Source organism: Ahaetulla prasina, chromosome 4 (genome assembly GCF_028640845.1).
Source record: "Ahaetulla prasina isolate Xishuangbanna chromosome 4, ASM2864084v1, whole genome shotgun sequence".
Taxonomy (NCBI): domain Eukaryota; kingdom Metazoa; phylum Chordata; class Lepidosauria; order Squamata; family Colubridae; genus Ahaetulla; species Ahaetulla prasina.
Genome location: NC_080542.1, coordinates 61,618,929 through 61,637,745, shown reverse-complemented (window position 1 = coordinate 61,637,745; position 18,817 = coordinate 61,618,929). Strand labels below are relative to the sequence as shown.

Sequence of the window (18,817 nt, the reverse complement as noted above, 5' to 3'; positions counted from 1 at the left end):
GGGTGATCACTACAAATGTTAGAGCAGTTAGAGCAGTTAAGCTAACAAAGAAATTCCAATATAAATACCCTAACCGACCCCAGTGAGAAGGTGAATGTTGTATAGGGGAATTGATCAATGTGTGTGTGTGTGTGTGTGTGTGTGTGTGTGTGTTTATTTTTTTACCGTTCGAGAACTGTTCTTCTTTTTAGGGGGAAGCATATCAAAAGGGAAACATTGGCATCTACATATCTCATCATTTCAACTTGTCATTAGAGGAAGATGGGAGGTGTTGATTACGAGGGGGTTAACTAGAGAAAATGAAACTTCTAGAGCTCCACTGAAGTTTGTGAGAAACTGGAAACTCTTAAGGACAGTTTAGCAGGTGTGCAAGTTGTTATGGGAACTTGTTTACTTGGTCTACATGGAAACCTGCGGGGGGAGGGGGTTCGGCTGGGGAAATCATTGATTAATACTAGGTACTGGGGCCTGAAAAACTCAGAGTTAGTTTTACTTCCCATATTATGTATTCAATAAACCAGCAAGTTTTTCTGATCATAAAATGATCCTGGACTTTTATTTGGATATTCAAGCTGGATGTTGACATTGAGAACTACTTCTATCCAATGGTACTTCATTTTAGTACTTTATATTTAACATGGATATGGGCAGATACAATATCAAATTAAAATAATTTAGAATTAGCAACTTATAAACACTTCAAATATGCAAACAATTGATACTATTTAACATTAGAAAAAAATAATTTCATTCTCCAGATGTGAAAAGAATTTTTAAATACAAATTTCCATTTTAAAATATAAAAATATTAATATTTTCAGACAAATTAATAATGTAATCAACTCTTAAACCTAGTATTAGAAATTAGTTCCTAATGTCATAAAAATCAAATTCTTACAAGCCCTATCAAAATTTACAGAACCAAACACAGACCAGAAACTGTACACTGCCTAAATTGCTACACTATTTATTTTAGCTAAATAAATATTTAAAACCACACATTTCTTTAGTAACACAGATAGCCAATGCTTCAAAATAAGATTTACTAAAACCATGCATATGGAAAAAGGCTGTTTTCCTCTCGTCCGTATTTATTCAAGTGAAATGAAGTTAAAATAACAAACTTTGATTTTTTTCTTCATGATATTATTATAAAAAAATTCAACAGCTATGTCCTTTAGTTCAAAATAAAGCGGAAAAGTAGTGATGAAAAATGGCCAAAAAAGAAAAGTTTGTCCTGTGTAAATTCCTGATGGCCAGAAGTTAATTATATGGTATTCTAAAACGCCCAAATAAGCTTGGGGAATTTGAAAGATTTGGTTATCAGTATGTATGGCCACAATTTCTAGCTGTGCAGAGTGTTTCAAACCTCACCAATGTTAACCGTATAATTTTTCCATTGCTTATGCTAAAGTGGCCCTCTTTTTAATTGGAAACATATACATAATTATTTTTTTAGTGCTGGTAAACAAACAGAGTTACAATATAATAATTCAGGCTCACTTTTAACCTACAACAACACACAATGATATAAAAGGAAGGTCTCAACTTTCCTTCTTTTAAAAAAATTCTGCTTTGGTGTATTTATGTAGTTGCCTTGCCTACATTACTCACTGCTCCTTTCCAGCAATTTAGCTTCTCATTGTACATAGTTCAATTAAAAAAAATGAAACAAAATGGGAAAAAATAAACATACAATGAAATCTCGAACCAGCAAAGATTACTGCTCAATCAGGAAAATATTACTCATATGACATATGAGCTACATAATGAGATGCTTCTCACAAATGTAAACATTTTTCCAATTTTGAATGGAATTTTCATTTTCAAACACCAACAAATTACGGTAATATGTATTATGTATTCCTATTCCAAACTTCTATCTATCTAATCATCTGATTCTTGGGAGAGATTTTGGAATGCACTAAACAGCCACAACGGAGTACCATGCAACAAAGCTCTATTCGCAATTGAAGTTGCAACAGATAATATTGTATGAAATCCTATAGATTCTCCTGTAATTGTTTTCATTCATTAGTACTGTGATACTAACAGTCCATAATTAACCCCACTACAACTCACTTGGGATGCATGTCATATGCAGTCTGCCATTTCAGGCAAGCAATAAGATGGTTAAAACCTTAAATGATACTATAATTAATAGACAAATTTGGACAAAGAACAATAATGGATAGTCAACTTATTATTTACTAAAGATATATTTGTATTATTTATTAAAACAATATTATTACTATTATTACTATTACTATTATTACTATTGTTATTATTATTATTTAAGATTTAATCTTCAATTCAATTCACATTACAATCTGGAACTGGTGAAAACTTAACAGTTGAAGTCACAACCAAGGACCTAAGAGCTGTTAAAGTAACATCTGAGTATATAGGCAGTTCCAAATAAGGTGCTTTTTAAAAAGAATATTCAGGTCTGATTAGTTCAAAATTTCCAGTTATCTAGGCAACCCTTTGGGTATTGCTCCAAGGGCTCCTATTACTATTGGTACAACAAGTGAGTTCTTCCTCCATATTAGCTCAACTTTAATTTGCAGATCACGGTATTTCATTATTTTTTCTAGTTGTTTCTCTTCGAATTGTGCATCACCCGATATTGCAATATTTAATTTTTTTATTTTATTTATTTATTTGTCAAACACAAATAAATAAGCTTAAACAAGTATATATACAAGTATAAGCATGAAATAGCCATACGAATTGGATACAATCAAAGGGAATAGTAGGACAGGAATGGTAGGCATGTTGGTGCTCTTATGCATGCCCCTTACAGACCTCTTAGAAATGGGATGAGGTCAATAGTAGATAGTCTTTGGTTAAAGCTTTGGGGATTTTGGGAAGAGACCACAGAGTCAGGTAGTGCGTTCCAGGCATTAACAGCTCTGTTATTGAAGTTATATTTTCTACAATCAAGATTGGAGCGGTTCACATTATGTTTAAATCTATTGTGTGCTCGTTTATTATTGCGATTGAAGCTGAAGTAGTCTTCAACAGCAAGGACATTGTAGCAGATGATTCTATGAGTTAAACTCAGGTCATGTCGAAGGTCATGTCGAGTTCTAAGTTTTCTACACCCAGGATTTCAAGTCTGGTGATATAAGGTATAAGGCATAAGGTATATCAATGAATCAGACTTTTTTCTTTTCCACAATAGTGATGTCAGGCAATCAAATAGATTTGAAAAAACATGAAATGAATTTAATTGAAAAAGAGGATTAGTCAAATAAAATAAAGATGTCCAAAGAAAACTTTTTTGAAAATGCTAATAAGCCAGGAAGTTCGTTGGTTTATAAAATGAAAAAGGAGACAGAGAAAAAACTAATCAATTAATGGATGAACAAGGAACTTTATGCTATTGAAATGAGGAAAAGAAGAAAGTAGTACAGAAATACTATGAGAAATTCTATAAACAAGAGACAATATCTGAAGAGAAGATAAAGCAATACTTAGAAAAGTCTGAATTACCTAAAATACTAGAAAAATACAAGAAGGCTTTCGAAGAAAGAATAACAATGATGGAATTAACAGAGGGAATTAAAAAACAAAAGAATGGTAAACGCCGGGTCGATGGTTTTCCAGCAGAGTTGTACAAATATTACAGGACATAATTAGCAATACAATGTTGGAAGTATTTAATGAACTTTTAGTAATGCAAAAATATCCAACTCTTGGATAGAGGCATATATTACTCTTATACTGAAAGAAGACACAGACTTACAACAAATTAAAAATTATAGATTTTCTTGTTACAGTAAATATGGATTATAAAATATTTGCATCAATAATGGTGAATAGATTGAAGAAATTGTTAAATGAATTTATTCACACAGATCAAAATGGTTTCTTACCAAAGAGACAGATCAGAGACAATATGAGGACAATCTTAAATACTTTGGCATATTATGAAGTACACCAGAAAAGCAAATGGCATTGATGTTTCTCGATGCACAGAAGGCTTTTGATAATGTGAACTGGCAATTTATGATAAAACAATTACAGACTACGGACTTTGGGGGAGATTTATAAATATGATTGAGGCAATTTATAGTAAGCAATCTGCAAAGGTGATAATAAATGGAGATATTACAGAGAAGGTTAATATTATGAAAAGAACAAGGCAGGGGTGAAATCCAATTTTTTTCCCTACCAGTTCTGGAGGTGTGGCATGGCAGGAGAAGGATACTGCAAAATCTCCATTCCCTCCCCACTCCAAGGAAAGGATACTGCAAAATCTCCATTCCGTCCCCTCCTGGGGGAAGGATACTGCAAAATCTCCATTCCCATGCCACTCTGAGGCCAGCCAGAGGTGGTTATCTACTCAAAATTCCCATTACTGGTTCTCCAGAACCTGTTAGAACCAGGTGGATTTCACCCCTGGAATAAGGCAGGGTTGTCCTCTATACCCATTGCTATTTGTATTGAAATTAGAGGTGTTAAATAGAAATATAAGACAAAATGAAGAGATAAAAGGGATGAAAATTAATAAAGAAGAATACAAACTACAAGCATTTGCAGATAATTTAGTGTTTATTTTAGAGGAGCCTCAAGAAGTAGGACCCAGACTGATAGAACAAATAGAAGAATATGGAGAGGAAGCAGGGTTGAAAATTAATAAAAATAAAACAAAAATATTGGTGAAAAATATCACAGAGAAACAGAAAAGGGATATAATGGAGAAACTAGATATTCAGATTACTAAAAAGGTATTTAGAAAGACAACTAACAGCAAGGTGTGTAATGATTAAAGAGGATAATTACTATAAATTGAAAGGACAAATTGAGACAGATTTGGAGAGATGGAAAAATTTGCAATTATTAATGGAAAGAATAGCAGTAATTAAGATGAATATATTACCTAGATTGTTGTTTTTATTTCAAACAATACTGATAAAACTGGGGAAAAAATATTTTGAAGACCTGAATAGAATGATAATGAAATTTATATGGTGGGGGGGAGCAAGAATCAATATGAAAATGTTACAAGATACAAGACAAAGGGAACGATTTGCACTACCAAACTGGGAATTATATTATCAAGCAGCAGCACTATCATGGATGAAGGAATGGATTGTATTAAGAAATATAAGGTTACTGACTTTGGAGGGGCATGATTTACAATTAGGTTGGCATGCTTTTTTATGGTATGGGAAAAATAAGATGCATAACTATTTTCAAAGACATTATATAAGAAATGCTTTATTATCAGTATGGGAAAAGGTTAGAAAAAACATTATTTGAAAATACCAACATGGCTTTCAACAATGGAAGCATTAGTACATCCAAATATTATTAATATGGGCAATATTATCAGATATAAGATATTTTATCAGAAAAGGGGGAAATGAAAAGGAAACAATTAGTAGAACAAGGGATTGTTAGGAAGTGGTATACACAACTGCAAATACATTTGAGATATGAAAAAGATGCAGATTTATATGATTTTTATTTGGAGTTGACAGAATTGGATGAGATACTCACTGGAACAGATGAGAAAATGATTAAAAAATTATATAGTTATTTACTTGGAGTTAAATTAGACGAATCAGTTTTACTGGAAAAACCAGTAAAAGAAACAATTGTAGCATGGGCAAAAAGTTTTGGATATACAATTATAATTAAATAAATGGCAGCAATTATGAGAAAGAAATTACAAATAAACAATGACTACAGCATAGAAAGAGAATTTGCATAAAATGTTTTATAGATGGCACATGTCCCCGAAAGATTGGTAAAAATGTTCAAAGATAAATCAACTAAATGATGGAAATGCCATCAGACATCAGGATCATGCTATCACATGTGGTGGACATGTCCAGAAGCGAGAAATTATTGGGCAAAAATTCAAATATGGCTAGAGAAAATGACACAGCAATATATTGCTCTAAAACCGGAGCTCTTCCTGTTGGGTATCTTACTGGAGAAATTTAGTAAAGAAAATATGTATATTTGATTATATATGTAACAATGGAAGCAAGAATGGTATTTGCACAAAATTGGAAAGAAGAAAAAATTCCTACAAAGGGAGAGCTAATTAAGAAAATATTACAGTGTGCAGAAATGAGTAGATTAACATTAGCAATTAGAGGGAAGGAAGAATCAGAGTATTAGAACAAATAGAAGAATATGGAGAGGAAGCAGGGTTGAAAATTAATAAAAATAAAACAAAATATTGGTGAAAAATATCACAGAGAAACAGAAAAGGATTTAATGGAGAAACTAGATATTCAGATTACTAAAAGGTATTTAGAAAGACAACTAACAGCAAGGTGTGTAATGATTAAAGAAGATAATTACTATAAATTGAAAGGACAAATTGAGACAGATTTGGAGAGATGGAAAAATTTGCAATTATTAATGGAAAGAATAGCAGTAATTAAGATGAATATATTACCTAGATTGTTGTTTTATTTCAAACAATACTGATAAAACTGGGGAAAAATATTTTGAAGACCTGAATAGAATGATAATGAAATTTATATGGTGGGGGAGCAAGAATCAATATGAAAATGTTACAAGATGCAAGACAAAGGGAGGATTTGGACTACCAAACTGGGAATTATATTATCAAGCAGCAGCACTATCATGGATGAAGGAATGGATTGTATTAAGAAATATAAGGTTACTGACTTTGGAGGGGCATGATTTACAATTAGGTTGGCATGCTTTTTTATGGTATGGGAAAAATAAGATGCATAACTATTTTCAAAGACATTATATAAGAAATGCTTTATTATCAGTATGGGAAAAGGTTAGAAAAAACATTATTTGAAAATACCAACATGGCTTTCAACAATGGAAGCATTAGTACATCCAAATATTATTAATATGGGCAATATTATCAGATATAAGATATTTTATCAGAAAAGGGGGAAATGAAAAGGAAACAATTAGTAGAACAAGGGATTGTTAGGAAGTGGTATACACAACTGCAAATACATTTGAGATATGAAAAAGATGCAGATTTATATGATTTTTATTTGGAGTTGACAGAATTGGATGAGATACTCACTGGAACAGATGAGAAAATGATTAAAAAATTATATAGTTATTTACTTGGAGTTAAATTAGACGAATCAGTTTTACTGGAAAAACCAGTAAAAGAAACAATTGTAGCATGGGCAAAAAGTTTTGGATATACAATTATAATTAAATAAATGGCAGCAATTATGAGAAAGAAATTACAAATAAACAATGACTACAGCATAGAAAGAGAATTTGCATAAAATGTTTTATAGATGGCACATGTCCCCGAAAGATTGGTAAAAATGTTCAAAGATAAATCAACTAAATGATGGAAATGCCATCAGACATCAGGATCATGCTATCACATGTGGTGGACATGTCCAGAAGCGAGAAATTATTGGGCAAAAATTCAAATATGGCTAGAGAAAATGACACAGCAATATATTGCTCTAAAACCGGAGCTCTTCCTGTTGGGTATCTTACTGGAGAAATTTAGTAAAGAAAATATGTATATTTGATTATATATGTAACAATGGAAGCAAGAATGGTATTTGCACAAAATTGGAAAGAAGAAAAAATTCCTACAAAGGGAGAGCTAATTAAGAAAATATTACAGTGTGCAGAAATGAGTAGATTAACATTAGCAATTAGAGGGAAGGAAGAATCAGAGTATTACAACATATAGACGAGAGGTCGAACGACTAGCCTTGTGGTGCAACCAAAACAATCTGGAACTGAACACACTCAAAACCGTAGAAATGGTGGTAGACTTTAGGAAAAACCCTTCCATACTTCCACCTCTCACAATACTTGACAACACAGTATCAACAATAGAAACCTTCAAATTTCTGGATTCTATCATATCGCAAGATCTCAAATGGACAGCTAACATCAAAAACATCATTAAAAAAGGACAACAAAGAATGTTCTTTCTGCGCCAACTCAGTAAGCTCAAACTGCCCAAGGAGCTGCTGATCCAATTCTACAGAGGAATTATTGAGTCTGTCATTTGCACCTCTATAACTGTCTGGTTCGGTTCTGCAACCCAACAAGAAAAACACAGACTTCAGAGGATAATTAGAACTGCAGAAAAAATAATTGCTACCAACTTGCCTTCCATTGAGGACCTGTATACTGCACGAATCAAGAAGAGGGCCGTGAAAATATTTGCAGATCCCTCGCATCCTGGACATAAACTGTTTCAACTCCTACCCTCAAAACGACGCTATAGAGCACTGCACACCAGAACAACTAGACACAAGAACAGTTTTTTCCCGAAGGCCATCACTCTGCTAAACAAATAATTCCCTCAACACTGTCAGACTATTTACTGAATCTGCACTACTATTAATCGTTTCATAGCTCCCATCATCAATCTCTTTCCACTTATGACTGTATGACTATAACTTGTTGCTGGCAATCCTTATGATTTATATTGATATATTGATCATCAATTGTGTTGTAAATGTTGTACCTTGATGAACGTATCTTTTCTTTTATGTACACTGAGAGCATATGCACCAAGACAAATTCCTTGTGTGTCCAATCACACTTGGCCAATAAAATTCTATTCTATTCTATTCTATTCTATATGGGGGCAATTTTATCAATGGATAGAGACTGAATATAGACAATAGGCAATATAAAAATAAGATATCTGGGAAAAATATGTTGTAATACATTAGAAGTACTTAAAAAATGATGATAAATGTTGAATATGATGACACAAAAGAATTTTGTACCCAGATGTTACAGTGATTGATTGATGATGAATTGTTTGTTTAAAAATAAAAATAAATTTCAAAAAAAAAAGAATAGTGATGTCAGGCCTGTTGTGGACCAGATGTCTGTCTGTTTAGATTCAAAAGTCCCACAAGATTTCGACCTATTCATTTTCAAGAATTTTGTCAATCTGGTGTTCCCAGTAATTTTTACTGCATTCGAACTCAAACCTCTGGCAAGCTTCCAATGTATGATTTTGGCAACTCAATCATGACGGTGTAAATAAACAGTTTGCGAGATTTTCCTATCCATCTGTATTTGAAAGTCCATAAAATGTGCTTCCAGGAGCAAAACACCCTTCTTCAAAACACTGGAGTATGGGGAGGCGTGACCAGCATCGCGACGGAACAGTCGCAAGCCCCAAAAGCTCCGGGGTGAGCGCTAAAAATCCCCTCAATATGGGAGGTCTGTTTTGGACCATAGCTGCCCCGCAGAGGCAGTGAAGAATGAGGGAGCCACCGGAGCAAACAGGGAAGTTGCAAATTCCCTGCAGCTCCGGCTTTTTTCCCTCGACCCAGCGAGGAGGACTGCAGCTATCATCACCTGCCCAAAGTCAGGATGGTCACAAGAACGGGCAGGAGGATAAAGCACAAATACTGAATAAGATATTGAAGCCAAGTGAGTTATTACCAGCCCATGAAGAGGCAATTTGAGTAATTTTGACCCAAGCCTTAAAAGAATAATCGTGAAACAGCAGCTAAATTAAACAGGAAGTGAAAACGGAAAGAAATAAATGAAACAATACCTAAATTCTGATAAAATTGGGCTTGGAATTGAAGTCTAGAGCCCCAATTAAATAGAGGAAAATAAGGTTTTTTTTACAACTAAAACAGATTTTGGAGAATCTTGGAATTTTTATAGATTATTTAAAGATTATATGTAAGAGGAAGAAGTAAGAAAAAAAGGATTTAAAGAAGAATTTAAATTGATTTTAATTACATACCTCCAAGCTCCTCTATTCTCTATAAATTTGGATGTAAAGGAATATAAAGAAATTATTACAACAGGACAAATCTGGAAAAAAGGAAACAATTTGAAACAAAGAAAAGGTGTGGTGATATAGAAACAAAATGAATACTTTACTAATTGTGGACTGTAGACTAAAGACTGATATCTAGAGGCAGAGGAAGAAATACAAGATGGAAATGTTTCTGTGATCTCAGGACAGTTCCAAGGAAGATGGATATGTCTTTGCGATTGCAAGACAGCTTAAGAGAAGACTTTGTAACCAGATGGCTGACCCTCAAGATTCATAACATTAAAGAATAAGCAGAGATTCAAATGACATCTAAACAAGAACGCAAGAGATAAGTACAGAACTGGAATATTAACAATGTTTTAAAAACAAGAGTAGCTAGCAGCAATTCTAGTGAAGAATATAAAATGTGTGATATTTAAAAAGTTAAAGCCTGTATTAAAGATTATTAGAGGATTATAAAAATGATGAGAATAGAGGGAAAGGAGTGTTAAGGAATTTAAATTAAGAAAATATGAAATTTTTTAAGCATAAGCAATGAACTTGAAATAATTTAGTATAAAACTTCCAATAGAATATTTGAATATAAGTATGGAATTTTTTTTTTGAATAATAAGAAATGTTTGCTTTTTTCTATTTTGCTCTTTTATTAAGAATAGATAATTTGGAAATTGCTATTGGTGATGGGAGATCTTTTTGAAATTGATGAAATGTAAGAGAAAATTTATTTAGACTTATTTTGTCTCTTTTATTTTATTTTATTTTTTTGTTATGGTTTTTTTTTCTTTTTGATGAAACGAGGGACAATTATTGTTATATTTTGTGGAATGTAAGGATTATAGATGGTGATTGAAGGAAATTGGGGATAAATTTTTTAATGAAGAAGGGAAGGGCAAGAAAGGGGGCAAGAAAACATGGGGATTAGACTTGATTTAACACTATTTCAGGATAGGGGGAAGAAACAGATTTTATGATAGAAATGTGTAAATAATAAAATATTAAGAGGGAAAGGGAAATATATTGGATAAATGATATAATGGGGGGTGAAATTTGAATTATGTTTAATTATGTACCTGACTGATATCTTGTTCAAAAATTATTTGTATGTGGTTTATTTTCAAAAAAAAAGTTTCTGGAAAAAAACAACACTGGAGTATGTGCAATGGAAAAGCCTGGACGGCTTGCTTCAAAGGAAGCCTCCTGCTGTCTGCACATGTGTATATCTGTATATTGACAGCTATGTCATGTCAATGTTTTCACATGTATGTGCAAATATCTACAAACATACTTTGAAACACATGCTTTTCAAAGGATTGGCTTCTTTAACATTTTGCGAAGGATACTTCAGTCAAGCTAAAAAGCAAACTACCTCGTTCAAATACTATGCAGTGTCTTATAAAATAATATTTCTGAACAAAAATAATCTACATACAAGATAGATACTAATGGGGCGACCATAACAATGCTTGCTTTAATTAAAAACAATTAGTGTGCATTTATATGTGTGTTTAACGGTTCTCTAAAATACAAAGGCCTGGAATGCTGCAGAAACAATAAGTTTCTGTATAATCAGTAAGTCATAACCCGAAAACCACAAATGAAAAAGCAGAATCTTTCCCAGAGTTTTATGTCACTTTAAAACTCTGCATACTTTAGAATTCTGCATATCAGCAGTTTATGTTGGCTTTGTAACAGGCCAGCAACTAGTGCAGTTCCCTAGCAATAATATGTGTGTGGTAAGCAACCTAGCCATTGCATTCAGCATTGTTTGAAACTTCTAAATCAGTACCAAAGACAATTTCACACAGAAGGCTATGCCCTTATAAAAATTAAGAGATAATAATTTAGACATTTGTCACTATATTTTATTCCTCCAGCCATGATACTTACTGATCTAATGCTCATTTCTTTACCTTGACCAAATCTGTCAAAAGATTTACCGTATATACTCGAGTATAAGCCGACCCGAATATAAGCCGAGGCACCTAATTTTACCACAAAAAACTGGGAAAAACTATTGACTCGAGTATAAGCCGAGGGTGGGAAATGAGGCAGCTACTGGTCAATGTAAAAAATAAAGATAGAGCCAAGTAAAATAACATGAATATTTATTTGAACGAAAAACATTTCCCTACATTTCTTGTGGGCAGAAGGTGGACCCCTATGTTTCCTTGAAAACACCTCCCAATATTTATTAGAGTGACTTCTCTCCCCAGAAGAAAGGTGCGAGCGCTGTTTAACAATCCCGTCAGCTAAATCCTATCGAGTCAAAGGGGCCAGTCAATGGGGCTAGGATGAATTCTGGGTCACCAGGGACCCTTTTTTTGTGCCCGTTCCCCAACCAGGGCGGGCCAAGCAGCCGCTCTTTTAGCGGCTCTGGAATGGATGTTGAGGTAACCCGAAGAGGCAGCCTCTTTTCAACTCCCCCGCCCCTTTTTTTTAAACGCGTCCTGCCGGGCGGCGACAGGGACGCGGACACCAAAAGCGGCGCCCCGTTCTTCTCCGCTTTTATTTTATTTTAGTATTCAATCGGCAGCAGAGGCTCGAGCCTTCTGGGGCGCCGGGAAAAGGAGCCGAGGAGCTGCAGCAACGTTGCAAGAGAGCCGAAAAGAGGGTGGGGGAGAGAAGCAAAAGAAGAAGAAGCAGCAAGCTTTCCAGCCGACTTCGTGTGGCGCGAGAATCCGATCCACCGCCTCCTTCCCCGGCCGACAGGGCTGAACTGCCAGCTGCACCACCACTTCCCAAAACAGATTTCCAGACTTGGAAGCAGCCCGCCACGAAAGGAGGAGGAGGAGGAGGAAGCGGCGCGGCTGCTCCTGCTGCTGTTCACGCTCTCCGCCCCTTCCAGCGCCTTGGCGCAGGCGAGAGAGAGCAGAGAAAGGAACCGCGCCGTCCGACCGGCTGTGTGTGTGTTTGTGGTGGGGTCTCGTCCCAGCCACCCACCCACTCGCTCCCTTTCCCTCTTGGGCGTGGGCTGATCTTAGAAGCGCTGTCGGCGGGCCGTCGCCTCCTCCTCTTCCTCCACGCTCGCTCCTCTTGCACGCCCCTCAACCCCCATCCCCACCCTCTCCGCGTGAAGGTCACCTCCTCCTCTTCCAGGCGGCGGCGGCGGCTCAGCGGGCGCCACAGCCGGCAGCTCCGCTTCCTCCCACCTTCCTCCTTGCTAAAGGGCCAAAGTCGGCTCCCCGCCCGCGCGGACCCGAGCAAGCGGTCCCAGTCAGCGAGCGGTGGCGACATGCCGGCGCCACTCCGCTTTCACCGTTCGGCTGGACTGCGACCGGCAGCTCGGGTCGCAGTAACTCCCGCCAGGCTGTGCGCGAAGAAACCATTTAAAAGCCCGCCAGGGCTTTTCTTCTCCTCCGTGCTTCAAGTTGGGCTTTTAAATGGTTTCTTCGGCACAGCCTGGCGGAGTTACTGCGGACCCGAGCAAGCGGTCCCAGTCAGCGAGCGGTGAAAGCGACATGCGGCGCGCTCGCTTTCACCGTTCGGCTGGACTGCGACCGCTTGGCTCGGTCCGCAGTAACTCCCGCCAGGCTGTGCGCGAAGAAACCATTTAAAAGCCCAACTTCTGAAGCACGGAGGAAGAAAGAAAGCCCTGGCGGGGCTTTTAAATGGTTTCTTCGGCACAGCCTGGCGGAGTTACTGCGGACCCGAGCAAGCGGTCCCAGTCAGCGAGCGGTGGCGACATGCGGCGCGCTCGCTTTCACCGTTCGGCTGGACTGCGACCGCTTGGCTCGGGTCCGCAGTAACTCCCGCCAGGCTGTGCGCGAAGAAACCATTTAAAAGCCCAACTTCTGAAGCACGGAGGAGAAGAAAGCCCTGGCGGGGCTTTTAAATGGTTTCTTCGGCACAGCCTGGCGGAGTTACTGCGGACCCGAGCAAGCGGTCCCAGTCAGCGAGCGGTGAAAGCGACATGCGGCGCGCTCGCTTTCACCGTTCGGCTGGACTGCGACCGGCTTGGCTCGGGTCGCAGTAACTCCCGCCAGGCTGTGCGCGAAGAAACCATTTAAAAGCCCAACTTCTGAAGCACGGAGGAGAAGAAAGCCCTGGCGGGGCTTTTAAATGGTTTCTTCGCGCTATTTTGCTCTTTTATTAAGAATGGATAATTTGGAAATTGTTATTGGTGATGGGAGATCTTTTGAAATTGATGAAATGTAAGAGAAAATTTATTTAGACTTATTTTGTCTCTTTTATTTTATTTTATTTTTTTGTTATGGTTTTTTTTTCTTTTTGATGAAACGAGGGACAATTATTGTTATATTTTGTGGAATGTAAGGATTATAGATGGTGATTGAAGGAAATTGGGGATAAATTTTTTAATGAAGGGAAGGGCAAGAAAGGGGGCAAGAAAACATGGGGATTAGACTTGATTAAACACTATTTGAGGATAGGGGGAAGAAACAGATTTTATGATAGAAATGTGAAAATAATAAAATATTAAGAGGGAAAGGGAAATATATTGGATAAATGATATAATGGGGGGTGAAATTTGAATTATGTTTAAATCTATTGTGTGCTCGTTTATTATTGCGATTGAAGCTGAAGTAGTCTTCAACAGCAAGGACATTGTAGCAGATGATTCTATGAGTTAAACTCAGGTCATGTCGAAGGTCATGTCGAGTTCTAAGTTTTCTACACCCAGGATTTCAAGTCTGGTGATATAAGGTATAAGGCATAAGGTATATCAATGAATCAGACTTTTTTCTTTTCCACAATAGTGATGTCAGGCAATCAAATAGATTTGAAAAAACATGAAATGAATTTAATTGAAAAAGAGGATTAGTCAAATAAAATAAAGATGTCCAAAGAAAACTTTTTTGAAAATGCTAATAAGCCAGGAAGTTCGTTGGTTTATAAAATGAAAAAGGAGACAGAGAAAAAACTAATCAATTAATGGATGAACAAGGAACTTTATGCTATTGAAATGAGGAAAAGAAGAAAGTAGTACAGAAATACTATGAGAAATTCTATAAACAAGAGACAATATCTGAAGAGAAGATAAAGCAATACTTAGAAAAGTCTGAATTACCTAAAATACTAGAAAAATACAAGAAGGCTTTCGAAGAATAACAATGATGGAATTAACAGAGGAATTAAAAACAATTAGTGTGCATTTATATGTGTGTTTAACGGTTCTCTAAAATACAAAGGCCTGGAATGCTGCAGAAACAATAAGTTTCTGTATAATCAGTAAGTCATAACCCGAAAACCACAAATGAAAAAGCAGAATCTTTCCCAGAGTTTTATGTCACTTTAAAACTCTGCATACTTTAGAATTCTGCATATCAGCAGTTTATGTTGGCTTTGTAACAGGCCAGCAACTAGTGCAGTTCCCTAGCAATAATATGTGTGTGGTAAGCAACCTAGCCATTGCATTCAGCATTGTTTGAAACTTCTAAATCAGTACCAAAGACAATTTCACATAGAAGGCTATGCCCTTATAAAAATTAAGAGATAATAATTTAGACATTTGTCACTATATTTTATTCCTCCAGCCATGATACTTACTGATCTAATGCTCATTTCTTTACCTTGACCAAATCTGTCAAAAGATTTAGCTCCTTAAGAAAGACTTAAATATTATAGAAAAGACACTTCATAAAATCAAAATAGCAGTCATGTGGAATGCTACTGGGAACAGTACAGTTGAGCTAAAGCGCTTGAAGATGTTCACAAATACAGTAGCACTACTTTAGTGGAAAGACATGCTGGCTAACAATATTGACAAAATATGTTAAACTACAAGCAAAACTGTTTGAACTGCAATGAAATAATGAAATAGTCATTCAAACTATTCAAATGTAAAAAAAAGCAACAAAACATAGGAAAACTCCCCAAAGAATTTATAGCCTATCCCTATTTCTCAAAAATTATGCACCAATTTCAAAATGAAATTGAAATGAAATCTGAAAAACTGAAATCTGAAAAGAGAAAAATGTTTTAGTAGAATTTATCATATAACCTGCAATTAGTGCTGGGAAACAGGACTTGCTTTAACTGCTTTTAAGTTTGGATTCTATGTATTCTTATACTAATGTCTGCCACACTTCTTTTAAAATCATTTTCCCCTTTTAGGACAGTCACCTTCATGATCAGGATTGAAACATTCATAAGAATCCCAGCAAACCAAAGAATCTGAGCTGTTATAATCTACTATTATTCCATGTGCATTTTGTAGATATTAATATCCTGAAATGTTGGTACACTATGGATTCAATGTGGACACTAATGCTCATTATGAGTCTTTATATAAGAAAACATGATTCAACTGAATGAGAAAAGTGTGTGTGTGTGTGTGTGTGTAAAACACTTCCAACAGATGCTCTAGATATAAGTTATTTCCCAAATCAAGCCTTCTATACTTGAAAGAGCTACCTCTACGAAAAAAATATTTTAATTCTTCATTCTTAATTTTCTACAAGGAAGCAATTTTAGAAAAAACAATAAACATATTTATTGTTTAACATAAAGTGTTATATACCTCTTAGTATTTATTTCTGCACACTGAAATCAGATCTAAAAGGGCAAATCAATTACTGAATAACTGCACAGAATGCATATTAGAAACTGATTGTTTTTAATAGTAACTAAACTTCTCACTATGCTATTGGCATAATTCTACATTTTAACAAGGAAACAGACTAAAATTACTTTGGATATTAATCCTTTAATAATCCTTTAATCCTTAAGCTTTTTCTTTTTCTCTTCCTATCCAACTGCTGTACCATATCTCTGGAAGTGAACTGGTATGCAAAGTATAATAAAAATGCTGGTATAGAATTGCTCAATCCAAACTTGAATATATTCACAATTCCGTATCTTTGCATATGGAATAGAATAGAATAGAATAGAATAGAATAGAATAGAATAGAATAGAATAGAATAGAATAGAATAGAATAGAATAGAATTTTTATTGGCCAAGTGTGATTGGACACACAAGGAATTTGTCTTGGTGCAGTTGCTCTCAGTGTACATAAAAGAAAAGGTACAACATTTACAACACAATTGATGGTAACATGAGTTGCATGAAAATATGTAGATCATACCAATCCAAAAATGATTTAATTTATAATACAGCTTCTATTATTTTTCCCATTTTTTCCCACTATAGGCTTTCCATGTTTTGTCACAATGCAGAATTTTTCCAGATAAGACTTAACTAGCAATTCTCAACAGGAGCAGATAAAGTAGGCAGAGAGACATTATGCATTAACTCATTAGTTGTGCCTTTTTCAACAAGAATAAGAAAAGAATCAAGCATGTTTCTGAGCAGATATAATACAGAAGAGAATAGTGTGGTAGCAACTTTCCCCTCTTCTCCACAGTGATTTGCAGGGAAAACAATGTTCACCTCTCCAATACTGCTTCCATTGGACTGCCACCAGGCTAAGAATTTTCCTTAGAATTTTATGTTTGAACAAGATTGCAGTATCATATTTTTAAAGCTCAGGAATCCAATGTTATTTTTGGCATGAACAGAATTCTGGAACTAGGAGACACTTGCAGAATGTAAGAAATTGTACCCTAGGACCATCATTTGTGTTGTAAATGCTGTACCTTGATGAAGGTATCTTTTCTTTTATGTACACTGAAAGCATATGTACCAAGACAAATTCATTGTGTGTCCAATCACACTTGGCCAATAAATTCTATTCTATTCTATTCTATTCTATTCTATTCTATTCTATTCTATTCTAAATTGTACTTGGGGGGGGGGAATGTAGACACAAGTAAACTGGATCTTAGCTTATAATTGTAGTTGTATGATCCTCCTTTGACTAAAACATTGAGAGTAGCTGAAGTAAATTTTATATCATATTTTACTCACCTGGAATTTTTTCTGGGGAACTCGAAAACACCAATTCAACTTTTCCATTTTCAGGAAAATGATCATCTATAAAATAACCACAGCAGAAAATAATTCTGAAAAATCAGGGATCTTATGAAGTACATACAAAACAGAGTTGCATGAATATCAGACATGAAAATAAAATCCCAATTCTATATTCTAACTTAAAAAATCCATGACATTTTTATTGAGAAGAGCTTATATAATGTATTATATATATTATATATTTAATTTGACAAAATTTGGATCTCTATTTTATCTACAATATTTCCTTTTTAAAATTCCTTTTAAAAGCAAATAATTTGTTTTCTTCATTATCTCTGGTGGTTCAGCAGACTAAGTCTGTCTGTTATTAACACAGCTGCTTGCAACTACTGCAAGTTCAAGTCCCACCAGGCCCAAGGTTGACTCAGCCTTCCATCCTTTATAAGGTAGGTAAAATGAGGACCCAGATTGTTGGGGGCAATAAAAGTTGACTTTGTATATAATATACAAATGGATGAAGACTATTGCTTAACACATTGTAAGCCGCCCTGAGTCTTCGGAGAAGGGTGGGATATAAATTCAAATAAAATAAAAATAAAATAAAAAAATAAAAATATCTAGAAATGGAACATAAGAAGCTGCCTTAATAGCAATAGCAATAGCACTTAGACTTATATACAGCTTCACAGTGCTTTACAGCCGTCTCCAAGCAGTTTACAAAGTCAGCATATTGCCCCCAATAATTTGGGTCCTCGTTTTACCCACTTCGGAAAGATGGAAGGCTGAGTCAACCTTGGGCTTGGTGAGATTTGAACTGCCAAATTGCAGTCAGTTGGCAAGCAGCAGAAGTAGCATGCAGTACTGCATTCTAACCACTGTGCCACCATGATAGAACAAGATATCATAATGATCTTAAACCAAATTACCTCCAAGCTCTATAATAAAGCTACCTGGTACTAAATTTAGCTAAATTTCTAAATATAGAATAACACAATTCTATATTCTTTGCATTGAATCCATCTTGAACTAGTCTTCTGCAAGCCATAAAGAAATAAATGGAAAATACGTAAAAGCACTGTTACGTGCTTACACTTGTGTTCATTTCAGATGGGCCTGAGCAGAATGACACCCCTCCCCAAATTACAATGATATGATAGTGATATAAGTTGTTCATAAAGCATATATTCAATTCTTCATCTAGTACCATGTTTTTTTAGTACAAAAACGT

At 35.5% G+C, this 18,817-nt stretch overlaps 1 protein-coding gene across 3 annotated transcripts in view; it reads right to left on the bottom strand.

Annotated features, from left to right (window-relative positions):
* TNS3 (tensin 3) overlaps positions 1-18,817 on the bottom strand; it is a 198,214-nt gene that overhangs the window by 89,075 nt on the left and 90,322 nt on the right. For all 3 annotated transcript variants that reach the window (XM_058180998.1, XM_058180999.1, XM_058181001.1), the window contains one exon: positions 17,584-17,649. In XM_058180998.1, coding sequence (XP_058036981.1) covers positions 17,584-17,649 — 66 coding nt within the window. The remainder of the gene's footprint in view (positions 1-17,583; positions 17,650-18,817) is intronic.